The sequence below is a fragment of the Triticum aestivum genome, chromosome 2A (genome assembly GCF_018294505.1).
Source record: "Triticum aestivum cultivar Chinese Spring chromosome 2A, IWGSC CS RefSeq v2.1, whole genome shotgun sequence".
Taxonomy (NCBI): Eukaryota; Viridiplantae; Streptophyta; class Magnoliopsida; order Poales; family Poaceae; genus Triticum; species Triticum aestivum.
The window spans coordinates 749,256,481-749,277,499 of NC_057797.1; the positions used below are offsets into that span (position 1 = coordinate 749,256,481).

The following is a 21,019-nucleotide window of genomic DNA, read 5'->3' on the forward strand; positions in this document are numbered from 1 at the left end:
CCGGGTCCGTGTTGGATCTCTAGGACGGGCTCATCGCCCAATCCATCGGCGGCTGTAGCGGACGGGTCGCGCCGAGTCCGGGTTCGGCCGGAGTGCGCCTCGCCGGGTGGCGAGGAAGCGGTGTGCAGAAGTTCGCCGAACCCGCCAAGGCGGGCGGAGCCGAATCCCGTCGGCTTGGTGAGCTGGTTGAGGCGGTCCTGTTGGGCGTTGGCGGCGTGGAGGAGTTCGTGCATCTGCCCGATGCGCTCTTTCAGCTCCTCACCCGCGAGCTGGTCTAGGCCGGCTGCGGCTGCCTGGGCAGCGTGCATGTTCTTCATTGGGGTCTCGTAGACAATTGGGATGGCGCCGAGGGCCCGGCCGATCGCTCCTCCCCGGGCACGCACATCGGCGACCCGGCTTGGGCCGGCCGTGGCGGGCGTGAATCCGTAGGCGGCATTGTGCTCCAGTTGAGCGGCGTCTAGGTGACGCTGAGTGGAGGCGAGCGTCTCGGACAGGTCCAGCATTTACTGGCGCCTTTCCTCGAGTTGGGTTCGGGCCTCGGCGACGTTGGTGGCGTCGACATCGGTGCTGATGGGGATGCGGAGGCTCCGCATTGCAGCGCGCAACGGATCGGACGGCTCGATCCGTTTTGCTGCGGCCCTGGCTTCGGCGGCCTTCCTCGTCTCGCTCGATGAGGAGGAGACGCCGTCGCTGGTGGCGAAGACCTCCACATGAACCTCCGCTGCCCCGACAGGGACGCCGCCACCGAGGGAGAGGGGAGAGTCAGAGTAGCTGAGCACCTCGTTGGGGTACTCGTTGGTCGTGAACGCATCAAAGATTCGTAGTGTGGCGAAGGAGGTGGCGAGTGCGCCGATGACGTCGTCCGCCAGCGTGACGGACTCGTTGGTGTAGGAAAAGGGCCCCGTATGAAGCATGCTCCCGGCCAGCTCCTTGAGCTGCCCCACGGTGGGCGCCAACTGTCGTGGTGGGCGCATGGCAGATGCCAAGGGATGGCTAAAGAGAGGAGGTGGCTCAAGGGCGCTGGTGGGCTCCAGAGGCGAGGTTGGCATGAGCGGGCGCGGGACACCGGACATACCCAGGTTCGGAGCTCTTCGGAGAGATAATACCCCTAGTCCTGCCGAGTGTTGTTGGATGATCGGTAGTACAATGTCACTCCTGGAGCTGTATGGAAGAGGAAGGAAACTGACCAAGGCTTAGGCAGTTCCTTCTCCTTGGGTGTTACTAACTTGGTGAGTGTGATGGAATGAGTTCTCTGGTGTGTCTATATCTCTCCTCCCTCTCTCCCTGCGTGAGGGCTCCTGGGGGGTTTTATAGGTCAACCCCCCAGGGGTACAATGGTAATGTTACAAGTTGGTGGGTCCATAGTGTCGGTGTCCGGGGACCCGGACTGGGTCCCGCTGAGGGCTTGTGGTTTGCCGGGTTCCCCTAGGTGTGGGCCCCGCATGCCTAGGGGGACTGTGCGCCGTCTTGTCGATCGTCAGGGCATGGCCGAGTCGAGTCATGTACAGTGCTCTTCGTCAAGTCGCCGCTTGTTGTTGTCAGCGGCGGGGGCGGGGGCACTGTAGCCACGCCAGGCTTGGTCAGTGGGTAGGTGAGGAGCACTGTTGCTACGTACCCGCTGACCAGAGGCATGGGCGGGGCACTGTCGCCTCGGTCATCATTGACTAAAGCCTTGTCCCATCGCACGGCCTAGATGGGATGGGTGCTGACCCGCGGCTGGATTGCGTAGCACGCCACGGGTGGTGTTGTCTTGTTGAGGAAGCTTTGGTCGTGCCGGGTTCGGCTGTCTTGCGCTAGTTGTTGAGGCCGAGTCGACGTGTCTTACCGGGTCGGCTAGTCTGGCTGGCTTGCGGGGCTTGGCCGGGTCGAGCGACCCGGCCAAGCGCGTGCCGGTATTGAGGGGCAGTGCTGACCCCATTGTTTTTTAAGAAGATCCGGGTTTCGTTGCCTGCCCGGGGTCCACCCCCCCGACACTGAGTGCTTCAACTGCAAAGGGACTGGTCACTGGAAGTGTGACTGCCCCAAGTATTTGGCGGATAAAAAGGATGGTAAAGTGAAAGGTATATTTGATATACATGTTATTGATGTGTACCTTACTAATGCTCGTAGTACTGCCTAGGTATTTGATACTGGTTCTGTTGCTCATATTTGCAACTCGAAACAGGGGCTACGGATTAAACAAAGATTGGCTAAGCATGAGGTGACGAGGCATGTGGGAAATGGTTCCCAAGTCGATGTGATCGTTGTCGGCACGCTACCTCTACATCTACCGTTGGGATTAGTTTTAGACCTAAATAATTGTTATTTGGTGCCGGCGTTGAGCATGAACATTATATCTGGATCTTGTTTGATGCGAGATGGTTATTCATTTAAATCAAAGAATAATGGTTGTTCTATTCATATGAGTAATATCTTTTATGGTCATGGACCCTTGATGAGTGGTCTATTTTTGTTGAATTTTGATTGTAGTGATACACATATTCATAATATTGAAGCCAAAAGATGCAAGGTTAATAATGATAGTGTAACTTATTTGTGGCACTGCCATTTAGGTCATATTGGTTTAAAACGCATGAAGAAACTCCATGCAAATGGGATTTTAGAATCCCTTGATTATGAAACACTTGATGCTTGCGAACCATGCCTCATGGGCAAGATGACTAAGACTCCATTCTCCGGAACAATGGAGCGAGCAACTGACTTATTGGAAATAATACATACTAATGTATGCGGTCCAATGAGTGTTGAGGCTCACGGCGGGTATCGTTATTTTCTGACCTTCATAGATGATTTGAGCAGATATGGGTATATCTACTTGATGAACCATAAGTCTGAAACATTTGAAAAGTTCAAAGAATTTCAGAGTGAAGTGGAAAATCATCGTAACAGGAAAATAAAGTTTCTACGATCTGATCGTGGAGGTGAATATTTGAGTTATGAGTTTGGTCTTCATTTGAAACAATGTGGAATAGTTTCACAACTCACGCCACCTAGAACATCATAGCGTAATGGTGTGTCCGTATGTCGTAACCGTACTTTATTAGATATGGTGCGATCTATGATGTCTCTTGCTGATTTACCACTACCGTTTTGGGTTACGCTTTAGAGACAACCGCATTCACGTTAAATAGGGCACCATCTAAATCCGTTGTGACGACACCATATGAACTGTGGTTTGGCAAGAAACCTAAGTTGTCGTTTCTTAAAGTTTGTATCTACGATGCTTATGTGAAAAAACTTCAACCTGATAAGCTCGAACCCAAATCGGAGAAATGTGTCTTCATAGGATATCCAAAGGAGACTGTTGGGTACACCTTCTATAACATATCTGAAGGCAGATATTCGTTGCTAAGAATGGATCCTTTCTAGAGAAGGAGTTTCTCTCGAAAGAAGTGTGTGGGAGGAAAGTAGACCTTGATGAGTTAATTGTACCTTCTCCCGAATTGGAAAGTAGTTCATCACAGAAATCAATTCCAGTGATTCCTACACCAATCAGTGCGGAAGCTAATGATGATGATCATGAAACTTCTGATCAAGTTACTACCAAATCTCGTAGGTAAACCAGAGTATGATCCGCACCAGAGTGGTACGGCAATCCTGTTCTGGAGGTCATGTTACTTGACCATGACGAACCTACAAACTATGAGGAAGTGATGATGAGCCCAGATTCCGCAAAATGGCTTGAGGCCATGAAATCTGATATGGGATTCATGTATGAGAAGAAAGTATGGACTTTGGTTGACTTGCCCGATGATCGGCAAGCAATAGAGAATAAATGGATCTTCAGGAAGAAGATTGTCGCTAACGGTAATGTTACTGTCTACAAAGCTCGACTTGTTGCGAAAGGTTTTCGACAAGTTCAAGGAGTTGACTACGATGAGACCTTCTCACTCGTAGCGATGCTTAAGTCTGTCCGAATCATGTTAGCAATTGCCGCATTTTATGATTATGAAATTTGACAATTGGATGTCAAAACTGCATTCCTTAATGGATATCTTAAATAAGAGTTGTATATGATACAACCAGAAGGTTTTGTCAATCCAAAAGGTGCTAACAAAGTGTGCAAGCTCCAGCGATCCATTTATGGACTGGTGCAAGCCTCTCGGAGTTGGAATATACGCTTTGATACTGTGATCAAAGCATATGGTTTTATACATACTTTTGGAGAAGTCTGTATTTACAAGAAAGTGAGTGGGAGCTCGGTGGCATTTCTAATATTATATGTGGAGGACATATTGTTTATTGGAAATAATAGAGAACTTCTGGATAGCATAAAAGGATACTTGAATAAGAATTTTTCAATAAAAGACCCCGGTGAAGCTGCTTATATATTGGGCATCAAGATCTATAGAGATAGATCAAGATGCTTAATTGGACTTTCACAAAGCACATACCTTGATAAAGTTTTGAAGAAGTTCAAAATGGATCAGTCAAAGAAAGGGTTTTTGCCTGTGTTACAAAGTGTGAAGTTGAGTCAGACTCAATGCCCGACCACTGCAGAAGATAGAGAGAAAATGAAAGTCATTCCCTATGCCTCAGCCATAGGTTCTATCATATATGCAATGTTGTGTACCAGACCTGATGTGTGCCTTGCTATAAGTTTAGCAGGGAGGTACCAAAGTAATCCAGGAGTGGATCACTGGACAGCGGTCAAGAACATCCTGAAATACCTAAAAAAGATTAAGGATATGTTTCTTGTTTATGGAGCTGAAAAAGAGCTCGTCATAAATGGTTACGTCGATGCAAGCTTTGACATTGATCCGCTAAGTCACAAACCGGATACGTATTTATATTGAATGGTGGAGCTGCCAGTTGGTGCAGTTCCAAGCATAGTGTCGTGGCGGGATCTACATGTGAAACGGAATACATAGCTGCTTCGGAAGCAGCAAACTAGATGAAGGAGTTCATATCCTATCTAGGTGTAATACCTAATGCATCGGGTCCAATGAAAATCTTTTGTGACAATACTGGAGCAATTTCCTTGGCCAAGGAATCCAGATTTCACAAGAGAACCAAGCACATCAAGAGACGCTTCAATTCCATCCGCGATCAAGTCAAGGAGGGAGACATAGAGATTTGCAAGATACATACGGATTTGAATGTTGCAGACCCGTTAACTAAGCCTCTCTCACGAGCAAAACATGATCAGCACCAAGACTCCATGGGTGTTAGAATCATTACTATGTAATCTAGATTGTTGACTCTAGTACAAGTGGGAGACTGAAGGAAATATGCCCTAGAGGCAATAATGAAGTTGTTATTTATATTTCCTTATATCATGATAAATGTTTCTTATTCATGCTAGAATTGTATTAGCCAGAAACTTAGTACATGTGTGAATACATAGACAAACAGAGTGTCCCTAGTATGCCTCTAGTTGACTAGCTCGTTAATCAAAAGATGGTTAAGTTTCCAGACCATAGACACGTGTTTTCATTTGATGAACGGGATCACATCATTAGAGAATGATGTGATGGACAAGACCCATCCGTTATCTTAGCATAATGATTGCTTAGTTTTATTGCTATTGCTTTCTTCATGACTTATACATGTTCCTCTAACTATGAGATTATGCAACTCCCGAATACCGGAGGAAAACCTTGTGTGCTATCAAACATCACAACGTAACTGGGTGATTATGAAGATGCTCTACAGGTGTCTCCGATGGTGTTTGTTGAGTTGACATAGATCAAGATTAGGATTTGTCATCCGTGTATCGAAGAAGTATCACTGGGCCCTCTTGGTAATGCACATCACTATAAGACTTGCAAGCAATGTGACTAATGAGTTAGTTACAAGATGATGCATTACGGAACGAGTAAAGAGACTTGCCAGTAACGAGATCGAACTAGGTATGGTGATACCGACGATCGAATCTCGGGCAAGTAACATACCGATGACAAAGGGAATAATGTATGTTGTTATGCGATTTGACCGATAAAGATCTTCGTAGAATATGTAGGAGCCAATATGAGCATCCAGGTTCCGCTATTGGTTATTGACCAGAGATATGTCTCGGTCATGTCTACATAGTTGTCGAACCCGTAGGGTCTGCACGCTTAACGTTCGATGACGATTTGTATTATGAGTTATGTTATTTGATGACCGAAGTTTGTTCGGAGTCTCGGATGAGATCACGGACGTGAAGAGGAGTCTCAAAATGCTCGAGAGGTAAAGATTCATATATGGAAGATTGCATTTGGACATCGGAATGGTTCCGAGTACTTCAGGCATTTTTCCGGAGTACCGGGAGGTTATCGGACCCCCCCCCCCCCCCCCCCCCCCGCGCGGGGAAGTTAATGGGCCTTAGTGGGCTTTAGTGGAGAGAGGAAAGAAGGGCCATGAGGTGGCGCGCGCCTCCCCCCCTGCCCAAACTGAATTGGACAAGGGGTGGGGGCGCGGCCCCTTCTTCCTTCTCCTTCTCCCCTCCTTCCTTTCCCTCCGGTGGAAGAAAGGAAAAGGGGGGCTGAATCCTACTTGGACCCCCGCCTGGCGCGCCCCTCCTGGCCGGCCTCCTCTCTCCCTCCCTACTTTATATACGTGGCCAGGGGCACCCCAATAGGACAATAGACAATCTCTTAGCCGTGTGCGGTGCCCCCCTCCACAGTTCAACACCTCGGTCATATCATCGTAGTGCTTAGGTGAAGCCCTATGCCGGTAACTTCATCATCACCGTCACCACGCCGTCGTGCGGACGGAACTCTCCCTCGTTCTCAACTGGATCAAGAGCTCGAGGGACGTCATCGTGCTGAACGTGTGCTGAACACGGAGGTACCGTACTTCGGTGCTTGGATCGGTTGGATCGTGAAGACATTCGACTACATCAACCGCGTTATTAAACGCTTCCGCTTTCGGTCTACGAGGGTACGTGGACACACTCTCCCCTCTCGTTGCTATGCATCTGCTAGTTTGATCTTGCGTGATCGTAGGGAATTTTTTGAATTACTACGTTCCCCAAAAGTTGAGCCTCGCGATGTAATTAATTCATGTACAGTTTGCATGGGAACTTGCATAATTTTTTACTCAAGACCTCAAATGTTGCACCCTTTTTTTTAATGAAAGCTGACTTCAAACTCCATCTTATGCAGCCACTAAAACTTGGTAGACCTTTTAGAATTAATTAGGTTTAGGTGGAAATTTGTAGCCGGAAATCTGACGTATCATTTCTTCCAACATAGGCACCGAAAGCTTCTCAACTAGGACAATGATTTTGCCTATTTCTCCCTTTGGCTGCTCTAATGGTTTATCATTTGAGCTAGCATGAACCTCAATCTTTGATGCCTTGGTCGTGAATTGGTTCCACATCAGTCGGTGTGTGTGGTTTTTGTCTGTATGTCAAAGCGGCGGCTCCAGCGATGGTTGTAGAGTGACTGTGCTGGTTGCTCGGGCAGCAGAGCACGCGGCTCGTCTGGTGCACAGCCTCAGGGCCAACGTGGATGCCGGAATGGCGGCTTCAGTTTGGTTGTAGGGTGTCGGCTACGGGTTACTGAGGTGACGTAGCCGGCGGCTCGCCTGGTGCAAGTCCCTTATACTTTTTCTAATTAATCGTCCTAAGGGACCGCGTTTCAAAAAAAAAAATAAGTTTTGAACAACATTTGAAATTTCAATCAAATTTATTACTGCTTCATCAAATATGCATATTACAATGATCATTAAGCTTAATACTTCGGTCACGAGCCATGAAAAAAAATATTGTTGAATATTGAAAACACACCCAGGCACACACAAGCACACCAACAAGAAAAGCATCTGTTTCAACTTTCAGAGCAAGGGAAGCCACGTGAATCTGAAACGAAGCGGTAACACTCCAGACATGAGCAGACAAAGTAACAAACGAGTAGCATCCGCGGTGTCTAATTGACTCCCGCCTCTGATCCTCCTGACACATTGGGCCCTCTCGGTCGAATCTCGACGTGCTGCAACATTAACAAGCAGCATGATGAGTTCTCCAGCTACAACGCTGTAATCATTGTACAGTAGAAAACAATTGAATTCTCTTTTCCGGGTAAAATGTAAACATACCACCGGCACGGCCGGCGCCGGCGCCGACTTGGGGGCCTCCTCCCTGACCCCGGCACGGCTGTAGCCGGCGACGCGGTCGACGAGACCAAAAAACCTATCCTTAAGCTGGGCGGCGAAGTTGGCCATGATGGTGGAAGTGGAGGTGGAGCTAGCTGAAGTGAAGAGAGTGCACTACACACTGGCTCTCTGGAATCTGAACCACGTACGTAGCTCTAGTGCTTGATTTTGGTGGGGGGAGAGCGGTGTGAGCTCTGAGAGCGATGCAGAGGTCCCATTTATACACGACGCCGGGCACCAAACGCGTCGGCTTTAGTGTTGCACCTCCATCTATCATCATGGTTCATGCATAGCCGTACGTGCAGGGATATTCAGATCAATGCAGCATCATTTACCACGCAGATCTTGTGCAGAGTTGTTGAGTGCCAACTTGCCGTCGTGTCGTTGTGTCCATTGCGTGATATGATCACTACCAGACTAATGCTAGCTGCAATTTGCATGGATGACATGATTTGCCAGGCCGGGCCGGGCCGGGCATCATATTATCCGATGTCGTCGGCACTTTCCGCCTATTCTCTCAAGATCTCAAACGTGGAGGTTGGACCAGTGTCTCCGGATATGGTTGTTGGGTGTCAGTTCCGGTTGCTCGAGTGACGAAGTTGGCGGCTCGCCTGGTGCATGGCCTCGGGGTCAGTGTGTGTGGTTTTCATTTGTATGTCGAAGCGGCAGCTCCGGAGATGGTTGTAGAGTGTCGACGTTGGTTGCTCGGGCAGCAGAGCGGTCTGCTCGTCTGGTGCGCGGCCTCAGGGCCGGCGTGGATGCTGGAGTGGCAGCTTCGGTTTTGGTTGTAGGTGTCAGCTACGGGTTACTCAGGAAAAGTAGCCGGCGGCTCGCCTGGTGCGCAGCCCTGGGGTCGGCGTGTGTTCATGGTGCATTGTTGGGGCGTGTTGTGGCGGTTTTCACCCAGGTTTCTATTAATTAACCAGGCAAGTCTCTTCTACTTCCTTTGTGTCAAAATAAGTGTCTCAAATTTAGTACAATTTTATACAAAGTTAGTACAAACTTGAGACACTTATTTTGGGACGGGGATACTTTTTTTAATGAATCAGGCCCTAAGGGACCGTGTTTCAAAAAAAATTAAGTTTTGAACAGCGTTTGAAATTTCAATCAAATCTATTACTGCTTCATCAAATATACATATTACAACGAAATAATTAAGCTTAATACTTTGGTCACAAGGCATGAAATTTTTTGTTGAATATAGAAAACACACCCACGCACGCACAAGCACACTAACAAGAAAAGCATCTGTTTCAACTTTCAGAACAAGGGAAACCACGTGAATCTCAAACGAAGCGATAACACTACAGACATCAGCAGACAGTAACAAGCGAGTAGCATCCACGGTGTCTAATTGACTCCTGCCTCTGATCCCCCTTGACACATTGGGGCCTCTCGGTCGAATCTCGACGTGCTGCAAGAGTAATAGCAGCATGGTGAGTTCTCTAGCTACAACACTGTAATCATTGTACAGTAGAAAACTACAACACTGTACTCTTGACGTGCTGCAAGTTAATAGCAGCCCAGAACCACCGCTGGGCCCCACGTGTCCACATGCCCGGTTGTCCCGTGCGAGCCTCTGCAAGCTCGCAAAGGGGAAGATAGAGGCCCCGCTGCCACCGTTGCCGATAGGACTTCACCCGGCGGCGCCTCTCAGTGGCGGCCAGGGGGAAGGACTGAAGGGGGTTTGAGATGAGTTGGTGGCTAAAGTTTCTCCCGGGCGCTCACGAAGCGTTGCGGGAGGGGGGAGGGGGGGGGGGGTGTTGGCCGTCTACTAGTGCTCCATTCAAGTGTATTTATGCGGGAGTGAGGGGGGCTGTTTGTCTACTTATGCAACATTCAAGTCTACGTATGCGAACTGATACGTGTATAACTTTTGAACAGCGTGTGAGTGTGTGAAATTTTGATCAAATAAATTATTGCTTCATCAAATATACTAAATACAATTATTGTATCATGTATTCTCCTGTTCCTAAATATAAGTCTTTTTAGACATTTCAAATGGACTACAACATACGGATGTATATAGACATAGTTTAGAGTATAGATTCGTTTATTTTGCTACGTATGTAGTCACTTGTTGAAATATCTAGAAAGACTAATATTTGGGAATGAGGGAATGCATGATACAATGAGATCATTAAGCTCGATACTTCAGTTGCCACTTTTGAGGTATGAAAAAATAAATCTTGTTGAACATTAAAAACACACCCACGCACGCACAAGCACACTTCACGCATTCAGAACACCAGCAAAGGAAAGCATTTGTTTCAACTTTCAGAACAAGGGAGGCCACATGCATGAATCTGGAGCGAAGCGACAACTCTCGGGACATCAGCAGATAGTAATCCACGATGCCTAATTGACCCCCGCCTCTGATCCTCCTGACACATTGGGCCCTCTTGGCCGAATCTCGACGTGCTGCAAGAGTAATAGCAGCACGGTGAGTTCTCTAGCTACAGCACTGCAAAATTAACTATTGTACAGTAGAAAACAATGTCGAATTGTCTTTTTGGGTAAAATGTAAAGCTGTAAACGTTACCTCCTGCACAGTCGGTGCCGGCGCCGACTTGGCGGCCTCTTCCTTGACCCCAGCGCGGCCACAGCCGGTGACGCGGTCGACGAGTCCGAAAAACCTATCCTTGAGCTGGGCGGCAAAGTTGGCCATGTTGGTGGAAGTGAAGCTAGCCGAAGTGAACAGAGCGTAGTGCACGCTGGCTCTCTGCAATCTGAACCACGTAGGTAGCTGTAGTGCTTGATTTTGGTGTGGGGAGAGCGGTGTGAGTTCTGAGAGCGATGCGGAGGTCTCATTTTATACACGACGCCGGGCACCAAACGCGTCAGCTTTAGTGTTGCACCTCCATCTACCATCATGGTTCATGCATGCAGAGGAGGCCCGCACTCAGTACGTGCAGGGATATTCAGATCAATGCAGCATCGTTTACCACGCAGATCTTGTGCAGAGTTGTCCTATGATTGTTTCCATTGCTTGATATGATCACTACCAGACTAATGCTAGCTGCAATTTGCATGGATGACATGATTCGCCGGGCATCATATTATCCGATGTCGTGGTCACTTTCCACCTATTCTCTTGTGATAGATAGGTGGCCAGCGTGAAATTAGTAACGTTTTTCGTTGTTCATTTATCTCTGCGAGCAATGAGCACAGTACAGACCGAACAATACAAATTGGAATAATAATGGCAAGACAGATAAGTAGATAAATAAGAAGCAATCTCTCAGGACCTAGCACAAGAATTGTGCACGCGAGGAGCTATTACAACTTGACAAGCCATATTATGGATCCTAAATACAACAAACAATATCTGAACTGGGACTAGCTTAGGGCATTTCTAACCGATCCCCTATAACTGAGTATATTTAGCTTTTTACTCCACTAACCGGCATTTAGCCGATCCCCTATCCGGCCTAACAGAGTAAAATTGTACTCCTCCTCTAAAAATTTCCCTAGTTTTACCCCCTCTTTGCTCCACCGAGTAAAACGGCGCGGCTCTCCTCTGCTGCCTCTCCCTCCCCTCCTGCGCCGCATCTTCGCCCCCGCTGCCCCTCCTACCCCTTCTCCCTCCCCGCCTGCACTGGCTGGCCGCTGGGGAAGCCTGGTAGGCCTCCACCGCTGTCCTCCACCAACTCTTCGTCCCGCCACCCGCCAAAAATCGAGGGGATCTACGGCTACTGTCGCCGCCGCTGGATTTGGCGTTTCCGGCCATTGGCGGCTGCGCCTTGCCATGGATTGGCCGGGAAGCGGCCCACACAGCCCCGGCAAATCCTCTGTGCCGCATGCATGTACCAGTTCTTCCTCTAGCCACTCTAATCGCTCCTGCCGTCGGTTCTCCAGCAACTACATAACCGGCCGTGGCCCGAGCTCGATGCTCGCACAGCAGCTCACCGGCTTGCAACTGCCGGTCATACAATGCGATGACTACACACGGGAAGTGGTGCGCCGAGTTTCTACCACGAGCTATTACAAATGCACAAACGATGGGGTGTGTGCTTGTTTTGATTCGGTTTTTCACCGAATTCGGTTCAATTTCGGTAAGTCTTTGATGCTCATTTATGTGTGTAGGATGATGGATGCTCGTTTTGGTATTGGGAAGAAGAATACATCGATCTATTGATAGCATGACAATTAGTAGATGTTTGTGCACTCGTTGCTAGAATTGAGGCTGAACATGAGACTAGATGTGAGATTAGAGAAGAAATTAGAGGGGAAGCATCGTCTACTTCTTTAGAATCAAAGAAGAATGAAGTATGCAAGATCGACAATCCACAGATCAACAAGGCATCAAGAAGATATTAATCCAACTAGTGGGAGCAGTTATGGAAGTTGGATATCTTCTAAAATGTCTAATTGTGGTTCTTATTTTCTTTGGTCTTACTCTTCTAGCAAAGAATTGATGAATTATTATGTAACCCAATGTCGTTGAATGAAATAAAGAAGCAAAGAAATGTGTTTTGATGGCCGAAATTGAAATGTAAATGAAAAAATATATACTTTGCTAAGTTTAGAGGATCGGCTAGGTCCGGCAAAAACTTAGCGGAGTATTTATACTCCACTAAGCCTTTTACTCCGTTAACTTTTAGGGGATCCGTTAGAGTTGGCCTTTAATGGATAAGCATGGTTAAGCTCCTTATGGTAGAACCAGCCCGCTAGGACTTGGCATTGATGCTTGCATTTTCTTTTCTGCGATGTTTGTTCAGCAGGCAGAGATATTCTCGTCGACTACAAAGAAGTCGGTGGTGACTTCATTAATGTATATGTGTGTGTATAAGCATCTAAGTTTGGAACATATATGTATGCATTATATGTACAGTAAGGAGTTTTTCATGTTTGCATCCGAACCATGCCAGCGAAGCTATGCCAATATACCGTTAGGTGGAAAATCTAATTCCACTTGGTCAAATTAGGTGGAAAATAATAATCAAATAAAACGTTCTATATGCGGTGAAAATAATAAGTGGATTAAAAATACATATCTTATATCACTCCGTAAAGAAATATGTAAGTAAAGCTATATTCTTAACTACTCCCTCTGTAAAGTGATATAATATTTTAAAATTCAAATAAAATAAGCATGGCAAAATAATCATACGTACCCCAACAGGGCTTAATCTAATCATAAACTGGAATGCAGAATTAGAACTCAAATAATAATCTGATTATTAGGCCCATTTGATATCACAAATATGTAGTGGCATCGGATTAATCCAACAAGTATGCTGCATATAAACAAGCATGGATTAGTTAAATGTACCAACATGAATGGATTTATTTGTACCAGAAAAAATGTCAAAGTGACTAGAAGTTAACTCGAGGTATGAATAGCTAGTCTGCAATGCTCTGCATTCAGGGGCATACATCATCATCAGAACTAAAACTCGATGAAGGTAAAACGATATCAAGCCAGAAACAAATTTCCTTCCGTCGAGGTACTAGTTACCTCAGGTGTGAATAGCTAGTCTGCATTCAGTGGCATATATCATCATCAGAACTAAGACTCTATGAAGGGCAAACGATATCAAGCCAGAACAATTTTCCTTTGGGGTAATTAACTCGGTATGAGCAAATTTCACTTTTGAGGTAGTTGATGCAAAGATGTGATTACCTCAAGATGTTGCTCGGTCTCAAAAGGAACAACCGCTTGCGGACATTTCAATCCCTCTGGAAGCACTATCTGTGACATTACAAGGTGTAATAAATGTCAAGTTGCTAGCTTTGAAACTCATCTAATAAGACCTTCTTATTGGTTCTCATGAATGGTTGCTTTCATGGGAATTACTGACTGACCTGACCTGACCCTAATTTACATCCATCAGCTCTCGAAAGATTCTGGCTGGATTCTTTGCAGTTTGCACAACTAGTCCGTTTGCCACACCAACCAAGTGAGCCATGTCAGCAATTGACAGACACGTTACCATCGAAAATGCCATGTCAGCACCGCCAATCCACACCAGGCGCTCTGATCATCTCCAGTGAATCATCAAAAAGAACTTTTAGCGGTTATATGGATTCTCCAAATAATAAATTTAAAAAATGCATCAATCGTACAAAGTTTTACCATGTGACGTGGTCTACAAACAAACAAACAGACAGGCATCTCCTAGTTTGTCCAGCCAGAACATTCAGTCAGACATCTCCTAGTTGCCTGACAGAAGTAAGAAAATTCCTGCTTCTTCTGTCAGTCCAGTAGTGTGGCACTAAAACAGGATTCAGGCAACTCTTCCTCTTCAACCAACACACACTAAGTGAAGCAAATTAACTACCCAGATTCAGGCGAAACAGAACAGATTGTGTGAATTAGCAAACCAGAAAGCTTCAGGAAAAATAAAAATGAAATGAATGTGTCCGTATGTAGCCATGTTTAACTGTTTGTTTAATTCACATTAGAAAGAAAGAAGAGCAATATATTTCTAGTCCACCACCAAAACCTGACCTTTTTGGTGACATTTACTAGCAAATCATCGTTACCAATGAAAAAGAGCTCCAGGACCTTGTTGTACGACACTTATGTAAGCAAATCATCAGGCAAACAACAGAAGCCCTTCTTCTGTTTCCTTACTTCCTAGTATGTACTCTTGTGCAAGGATAAATAAATAAAACATAAGAATTAAAGATGCATTGCACGACTATATATGTACGTAAAATTTATTATAACTTGTATGAACTGAATCCCAACATCCAACAACACATGTCTTAATTTTCTTTTCTTTCACAAACACAAACATTCTACTTACTTGGATATCACCATCATCTATGCATTGCAAAAAAAAAGGACAGGGAGATTAGTTTACTACTTTTGCTGCTATGATGCAACTAACCACATACAAGCATTGATACAGGTGCCAGGCCAAGACACCAAGCGCACACAGACAATGCAAGCTCCCCTCCGGCATTGCCAACTATTATCAAAGTGGGAAGGATATGTGTAGAAGCTAGGGAGGAGAAAAGGGGTTGTACATACATACTTTGTGAGGACCTGACCTGACCTGCTGCATTTTTTTGCCATCCAATCCAGACTTGTGTACCAATCAGGACAGACTTCAAGATGATCAATGATATCAGTTAGTACAGCAGGATAATTAGTACAAGAAATGCAAACACAATCTCTTAGTTACTGATGAATCTGTCTGATTAAGATAAACAAAATTTGCTCTTACTGAGTTGTTCATTACATTTCCATAAACCGTTCCACTAAATAAAGGGCATTAGGATCAGCAATTAATTATGTTGCCCTCCAATCCTATTCGAGTAGATCAACTCATAGTGCATGTGAATTATCATGCCTAATTATTACAAGCCTATACTAGACCAAAGTTAGCCAAATGTAACTGAGGCAAATAATGGTACTCAAAATTACTACAGCCAAACCCATTTGATCGCCTAACTCCGGCTGTTCTTGATCGCCTAACAGACATTTGCATCCATGTAGCACCTTGCTCCAAACAAAGACGACAGAATTGTTTCACAATGCCCTGCAAGCAGCACACCACGAATATCATCATTGGGGTCTACAAGTAAATTAAAACAGAGGCACAAACAACAAAAATAAGGGGGTGTGGCATCGTGGAATGAAATGGAATGAGCACTGTCTAACATGCTTGCAGTACCTGCTCCTCAAATTAGGCCATGTTTGATTTGGAGGACAAGGTTGCCATTTTAGTATCGCTCAGCATACTTGACAGCCACTTCATCTGATGCCTGAGTACCAAAGTCCTCCTGAGGTGACTGGGTGCTAAATTTTATTCCACCCGATCCAAACTGATCATGTTGATTTCCAATGTGGCCACTGTTTGGCAAGCTCTGAGCAATGCCCGAACCAGATTGTGGTGCTTCAGGAGCACCAGAGTCCTGCGCTGGCTGAGTGTCAACCTTTTGTCCGCCCTGAGGAGGAGATCCAAACTGATCATGCTGATTTCCTATATGGCCATAGCTTGGTAGAGTCCGAGCACTGCCAATGTCAGATTGTGGTGCTTCAGGAAGACCAAAAGGTGGCTGTGATGGCTGAGGTGCACCATACCCAGGCTGTCGTGCTTGATGAGCGCCATACCCAGGCTGTCGCGCTTGATAAGCACCATATCCTGGCTGTTCCGCTTGGTGAGTGCCATACCTTGGCTGTTGGGCTTGGTAGCTATACCCAGGCTGTTGCACTTGATGCGAGCCATATCCAGTCTGTTGCGCTTGGTGCGAGCCATACCCTAGCTGCTGCGCTTGCTGAGAGCCATAACCTGGCTGCTGCTCTTGCTGAGAGCCATACCCTGTTTGTTGCACTTGCTGAGAGCCATATCCTGGCTGTTGCGCTTGCTGAGAGCCATACCTGGGCTGCTGCGTTTGGTGAGAGACATATCCTGGTTGTTGCACTTGCTGAGAGCCATATCCTGGCTGTTGACCTTGCTGAGAGCCATACCTGGGCTGCTGCGCTTGCTGAGAGTCATACCCTGGCTGCTGCGCTTGCTGAGAGCCATATCCGGGCTGCTGCATTTGGTGAGAGCCATACCCTGGCTGCTGCGCTTGCTGAGAGCCATACCCGGGCTGCTGTGCTTGCTGAGAGCCAAACCCTGTCTGCCATGGACGAGGTGTGCCAAACCCGGCATGTTGAGTCTGATGAGCGATATGTGTTGATTGTTGCGGTTGAGGAGTACCAAATCCAGACTGCACCGGTGAATCCGAGCTAAATTTAGGTTGTTGCACTTGAGAAGCACCGACTGCTTGCTGCCAAGGACGAGAGGAACCAAACTCCGGCAGATGACCTTGAGGCAGGGACGTCCCAGGTGGTGATCCTTGAGGAGAAGGAAGCCCATATTGTGATGTATTAGAAGCACCAACTTCTGTTTTCTGAACTTGCTGGCTTCCAAACGCAGGCTGACGGGGTTCAGAAGACATCCCCTCAGGTCGCAGGATTTGAGGTACAGCATTGCCATGATGAAATGGTTGAGAACCATAGCCTAGTTTGCCTTGGTTAGTTGCGTAGCTACCCGGCGTCTGATTAGATGCAAATCCAGGTAGACTCCGAGGGCGATACTCTGGCCTTGGCGAAGGAGGTGGTGGCACTGGCTTTTCATCAAAAGCTTGCTCAATCTCTTCCTGGCGATCAGCAGTCTTGAAAATCTCAACAATAGACTCACGGAACTCAGGAGGAGCGACAACACCGCCTCTGGCCATGTCCCTCACCAGGTCTCGTGCTCTATCCAATTCCCCTTCCTTGCAGGACGCCTTAACCAGGATCTCAAAGGTGGCCGTGGACGGCTTAATCTCCTTGTCAGGCATCCTTCCATACACCTTCAAGACATCATCAATCCGGCCAGCTTCTGTAAGCCCTTGAAACATCCGATTGAAGAAAGCGATATTGAACTTCGGCCCGTGCTCCCTCCCGTCCGCCATTTTGTGGAAATACTGCATGGTGTCATCCACACGGCCATCCTTGAAGCACGAGTCGACCAGGTAAGTGTAGGTGTACACATCTGGAAGCACTGACTTGCTCTCCATCTCCTCGAAGAGCTGCTCCGCCTCTGCTAGCATCCCGTTCTCGCAGAGCTTCCCGATGATGTTGTTGAAGCAGGCGACGTCCATCTGCACACTCTTCCTCGGCTGCCTGTGGAACACCTCGATGGCGTCCTGGAACCTGCCCTCCTTGAAGCACTGGTTGACCATGACAGTGTAGGACTCGCTGTTGACGCCGATGAAGCTGGGCGGGTTGTGGTTGTCGACCATGGTCTCCCACAGGTCGTGTGCCTCCTTGTGCTTGTCGTGGCTGAAGAGTGTCTGGAGCAGCACGTTGCAGGTGGCCGGCGTCATCTTGAACTTCCTGTCCAGAAGGGAGCTGTAGCTGTCCATGGCCTCCTTGTCCATGCCTTTCTTCCAGTAGCCCTCCATGAAGCTGGTGTGCACGACGCCGTCGTAGACGGTGGCCTTCTCCCGGAGCTCGTCGAAGAGCTGGAAGGCCTTGTCCCAGTCGTCGAGGGCGACGTAGCCGTCGATGAGGTTCTTGTAGACGATGGAGTCGGCGCCCTGGCCGCGGTTGAGCATGTCACGGAGGAGGTCGAGGGCGTCCTGGACGCGGCCGGCGGCGACGAGGCCCTTGGTGAGGTGGCGGTAGGAGACTGAGGAGGGGGAGAAGGAGGTGAGGCCGTCGAGCATCTCCTGGTATGCCTGGAGCGCGTCGTCGACGCGGGCGGCGTCGCAGTGGGCGAGGATGAGGGTGTTGTAGGAGACGACGTTGGGGACGATGTTGGAGCGGCGGAAGAAGAAGGCGAAGAGGTCGACGGCGTCGTCGGGCCGGCCGGCGCGGACCATGGAGGCGGCGACCGCGTTGCAGGTGAAGACGGTGGGGCGGACGCGCGAGGAGACGGCCGCGCGGGAGGCGGCGGCGGCGCCGTCGAGGTCGCCGGAGCGGATGAGGGCCTGCACGCGGTTGTGGAGGCTGAGGCGCGGGCCGACCAGGGAGGAGGTGGTGTCGGGGAGGCGGGGCGCGTTGGGGTCGCGCGGGGGCGGCGGGGTGGAGGGGTCGCGGCGGAGGGCGTGCAGCGGCGGCTCGATGCGGAGGCGGCGCTTGCGGCGGCGGCGCTCGGCCGCGGCCTCCTCCGCGGAGGAGAAGGCGAAGTGGCGGGCGGGAGAGAGCAGCTGGGCGGGCTGGGGGTGCGGGGCGAGGTGGGATTGGGAGAGGGAGATGGAGAGGCGGCGGAGGAGGAGGAGACGGCGGTAGGGCGCCGCCATGGTCACTTCCGGCGGCGGCTCGGGGAGGGGAAGGGAGGGGAGAGGAGGAGCGGGGTAGGATTTGTGTGTCAGCAGAACCAAATGGGCTCAGTTTTGCTTGGTTGGTTTTGGCCCCTCTCTCTTTCTCTCTTGGGCTTTTGTTTCACTCTCAACTCAAACGCTCCAAACCCAACCTATTTTTTTTCTCCTCACTCTTTCTATTTCTTCTGTTTTTCTTTCTTCGTCACCATGAATGCTAAAGAGATCCCGACGTGCAAGCTTCTGTTGCTTTAGAGGTTTGTCCTGTCGCAATGAAAATACATAGTTGGAATTGCCAGGGCATGCAAAAATCCGTGGCAATTCGTGCGCTCGTGTTATTGCATGAGCGGATAAAACCAGATGTACTTTTTTTGTCTGAAGCGCACCTGAGTAAGGCAAAGGCAGAAATTCTCAAACGACGGTTGAAGTTTTCATGGATAGAGGTCTCAGTAAGCGACGGCCAGAGTGGTGGACTTGTGATGATGTGGACGGATGAAATAAAGGTCACTTCTTCGGAAATTCATAGAAACTATATTGATATTCGTATTGATGAAAACAATGCATCGGGATGGAGGTTTACTGGGTTGTATGGCAAACCAAGGGGAGACCGGAAGCATCTAACATGGGATTACTTGAGAGGGCTTCAGGCCATGGTTGATTTGCCGTGGGTAGTAGCCGGTGATTTCAATGAAATCTTGCATGGATTCGAGAAAGATGGGGGTAACATCAGGCCCCAATGATGCATGCAGGCTTTTAGAGACGTACTAGATGAATGTAATCTGGAAGATCTAGGATATCATGGTGACATTTTCACTTGGAGACGAGGTCAAATCAGGGAGAGACTCGATAGGGCGGTCAGTAATCATAGTTGGACCACCATGTTTCCCCATCATGGAGTGACCAATGAAGAGTTTTACAAGTCTGATCATCGCCCGATTCTTATTGATACTATTTATTCTGAACGGGTGCAAACTATGAGATGTGAAGCACCTAAGAAATTTGAGGCAAAATGGCTTTGTGAAGAATCGGTTGAGGGAATCATACTTGCTGCGTGGGAACGAGCAAAGGACAGACAACCAACGTTGTAAGGCCTGACGGCAGAAGTTCATGAGGAACTGTATCGATGGGATAAGAATGTGCTTAAGGGTCCGCGTACTAGGCTGAAAAAATTGCAGCGTGAATTAAATGATGTTATGACCGGCCCTTTATCAGATGAGGCAGTTGCAAGGCAGCAAGAACTTCATATGCAAATTGAGAATTTGTTAGAACAAGAAGAACTATTATGGGTGCAACGTGGCAGAGTTAACTAGCTACGTCACGGAGATTGTAACACTGTGTTTTTTTCATGGATTCGCCTCTGCCAGAAGGAGGAGGAACTTTATCAAGAAACTGAGAAACGATAGTGGTGACTGGGTAGAGGATCCAGATGATTTAAAGAACCTGGCGGTGGAGTACTTCAAAACACTGTTCACGTCAGGCGTCCTACATGCTGATCCGGGCGTGCTAGCAAAGGTAAAACCGAAGGTGAGTCGGGCCATGAATGACATGTTAACAGCAGAATATACTCGAGATGAAGTTAAGAAGGCCCTTTTTAGCATCGGGGATTTCAAAGCCCCCGGTCCGGATGGGTTACACGCAGTTTTCTACAAAAGATTCTGGCATATTATTGAGGATGATCTTATTGATGAAGTCTTATTGGCAGTCAACTCAAAGAAGATTTCGGATGGGTGGAATGAAACTATAATAGTCATGATTCCAAAAACTGACAGCCCCGATCATATCACCCAATTCCGTCCAATAAGTTTATGTAATGTGGTGTATAAGGTGATTTCAAAACTCTTTGCGAACCGGCTCAAGGTACTTTTGCCTGAGGTAATTTCTCCGATGCAAAGTGCTTTTGTACCGGGAAGGTTGATTACTGATAATTTCCTTGTCGCTTATGAGAGCTATCATGCCATTAAAAATAAGAGGCATGGAAAGACTGGAAATTGTGCAGTAAAATTGGACATGCACAAGGCATATGACAGAGTAGAATGGTGTTTCTTGAAAGGGATTTTAATTCAGCTTGGTTTGATTTGGAATGGGTAAAACTTATCATGGAGTGTGTAACATCGGTCACTTACAGGGTGAGAGTGAATAATGATTTCTCTTATAGTTTTGCTCCATCGAGGGGACTCCGACAGGGAGACCC

General features: G+C 47.8%; 1 protein-coding gene and 1 long non-coding RNA gene across 3 annotated transcripts; both read right to left on the minus strand.

Annotated features, from left to right (window-relative positions):
* Positions 1-10,219: 10,219 nt before the first annotated feature.
* On the minus strand, positions 10,220-12,557 carry LOC123186404 (uncharacterized). The gene is made up of 2 exons (XR_006493625.1): positions 10,622-12,557; positions 10,220-10,500 (listed from the first exon to the last, which is right to left on the minus strand). It is a non-coding gene; the product is annotated as an uncharacterized lncRNA (long non-coding RNA).
* A 2,650-nt stretch (positions 12,558-15,207) lies between these two features.
* On the minus strand, positions 15,208-18,856 carry LOC123190847 (pentatricopeptide repeat-containing protein At1g10270). 2 transcript variants are annotated; one of them, XM_044603579.1, is made up of 2 exons: positions 15,708-18,856; positions 15,208-15,608 (listed from the first exon to the last, which is right to left on the minus strand). In XM_044603579.1, the coding sequence occupies exon 1, from the start codon at positions 18,808-18,810 to the stop codon at positions 15,757-15,759; it is 3,054 nt and encodes a 1,017-aa protein (XP_044459514.1). In that variant the 5' UTR covers positions 18,811-18,856; the 3' UTR covers positions 15,208-15,608; positions 15,708-15,756. The 2 variants fall into 2 exon arrangements, with proteins under 2 accessions (XP_044459514.1, XP_044459513.1); XM_044603578.1 differs by having other exon boundaries at positions 15,208-15,572; positions 15,708-18,855.
* Positions 18,857-21,019: the final 2,163 nt, after the last annotated feature.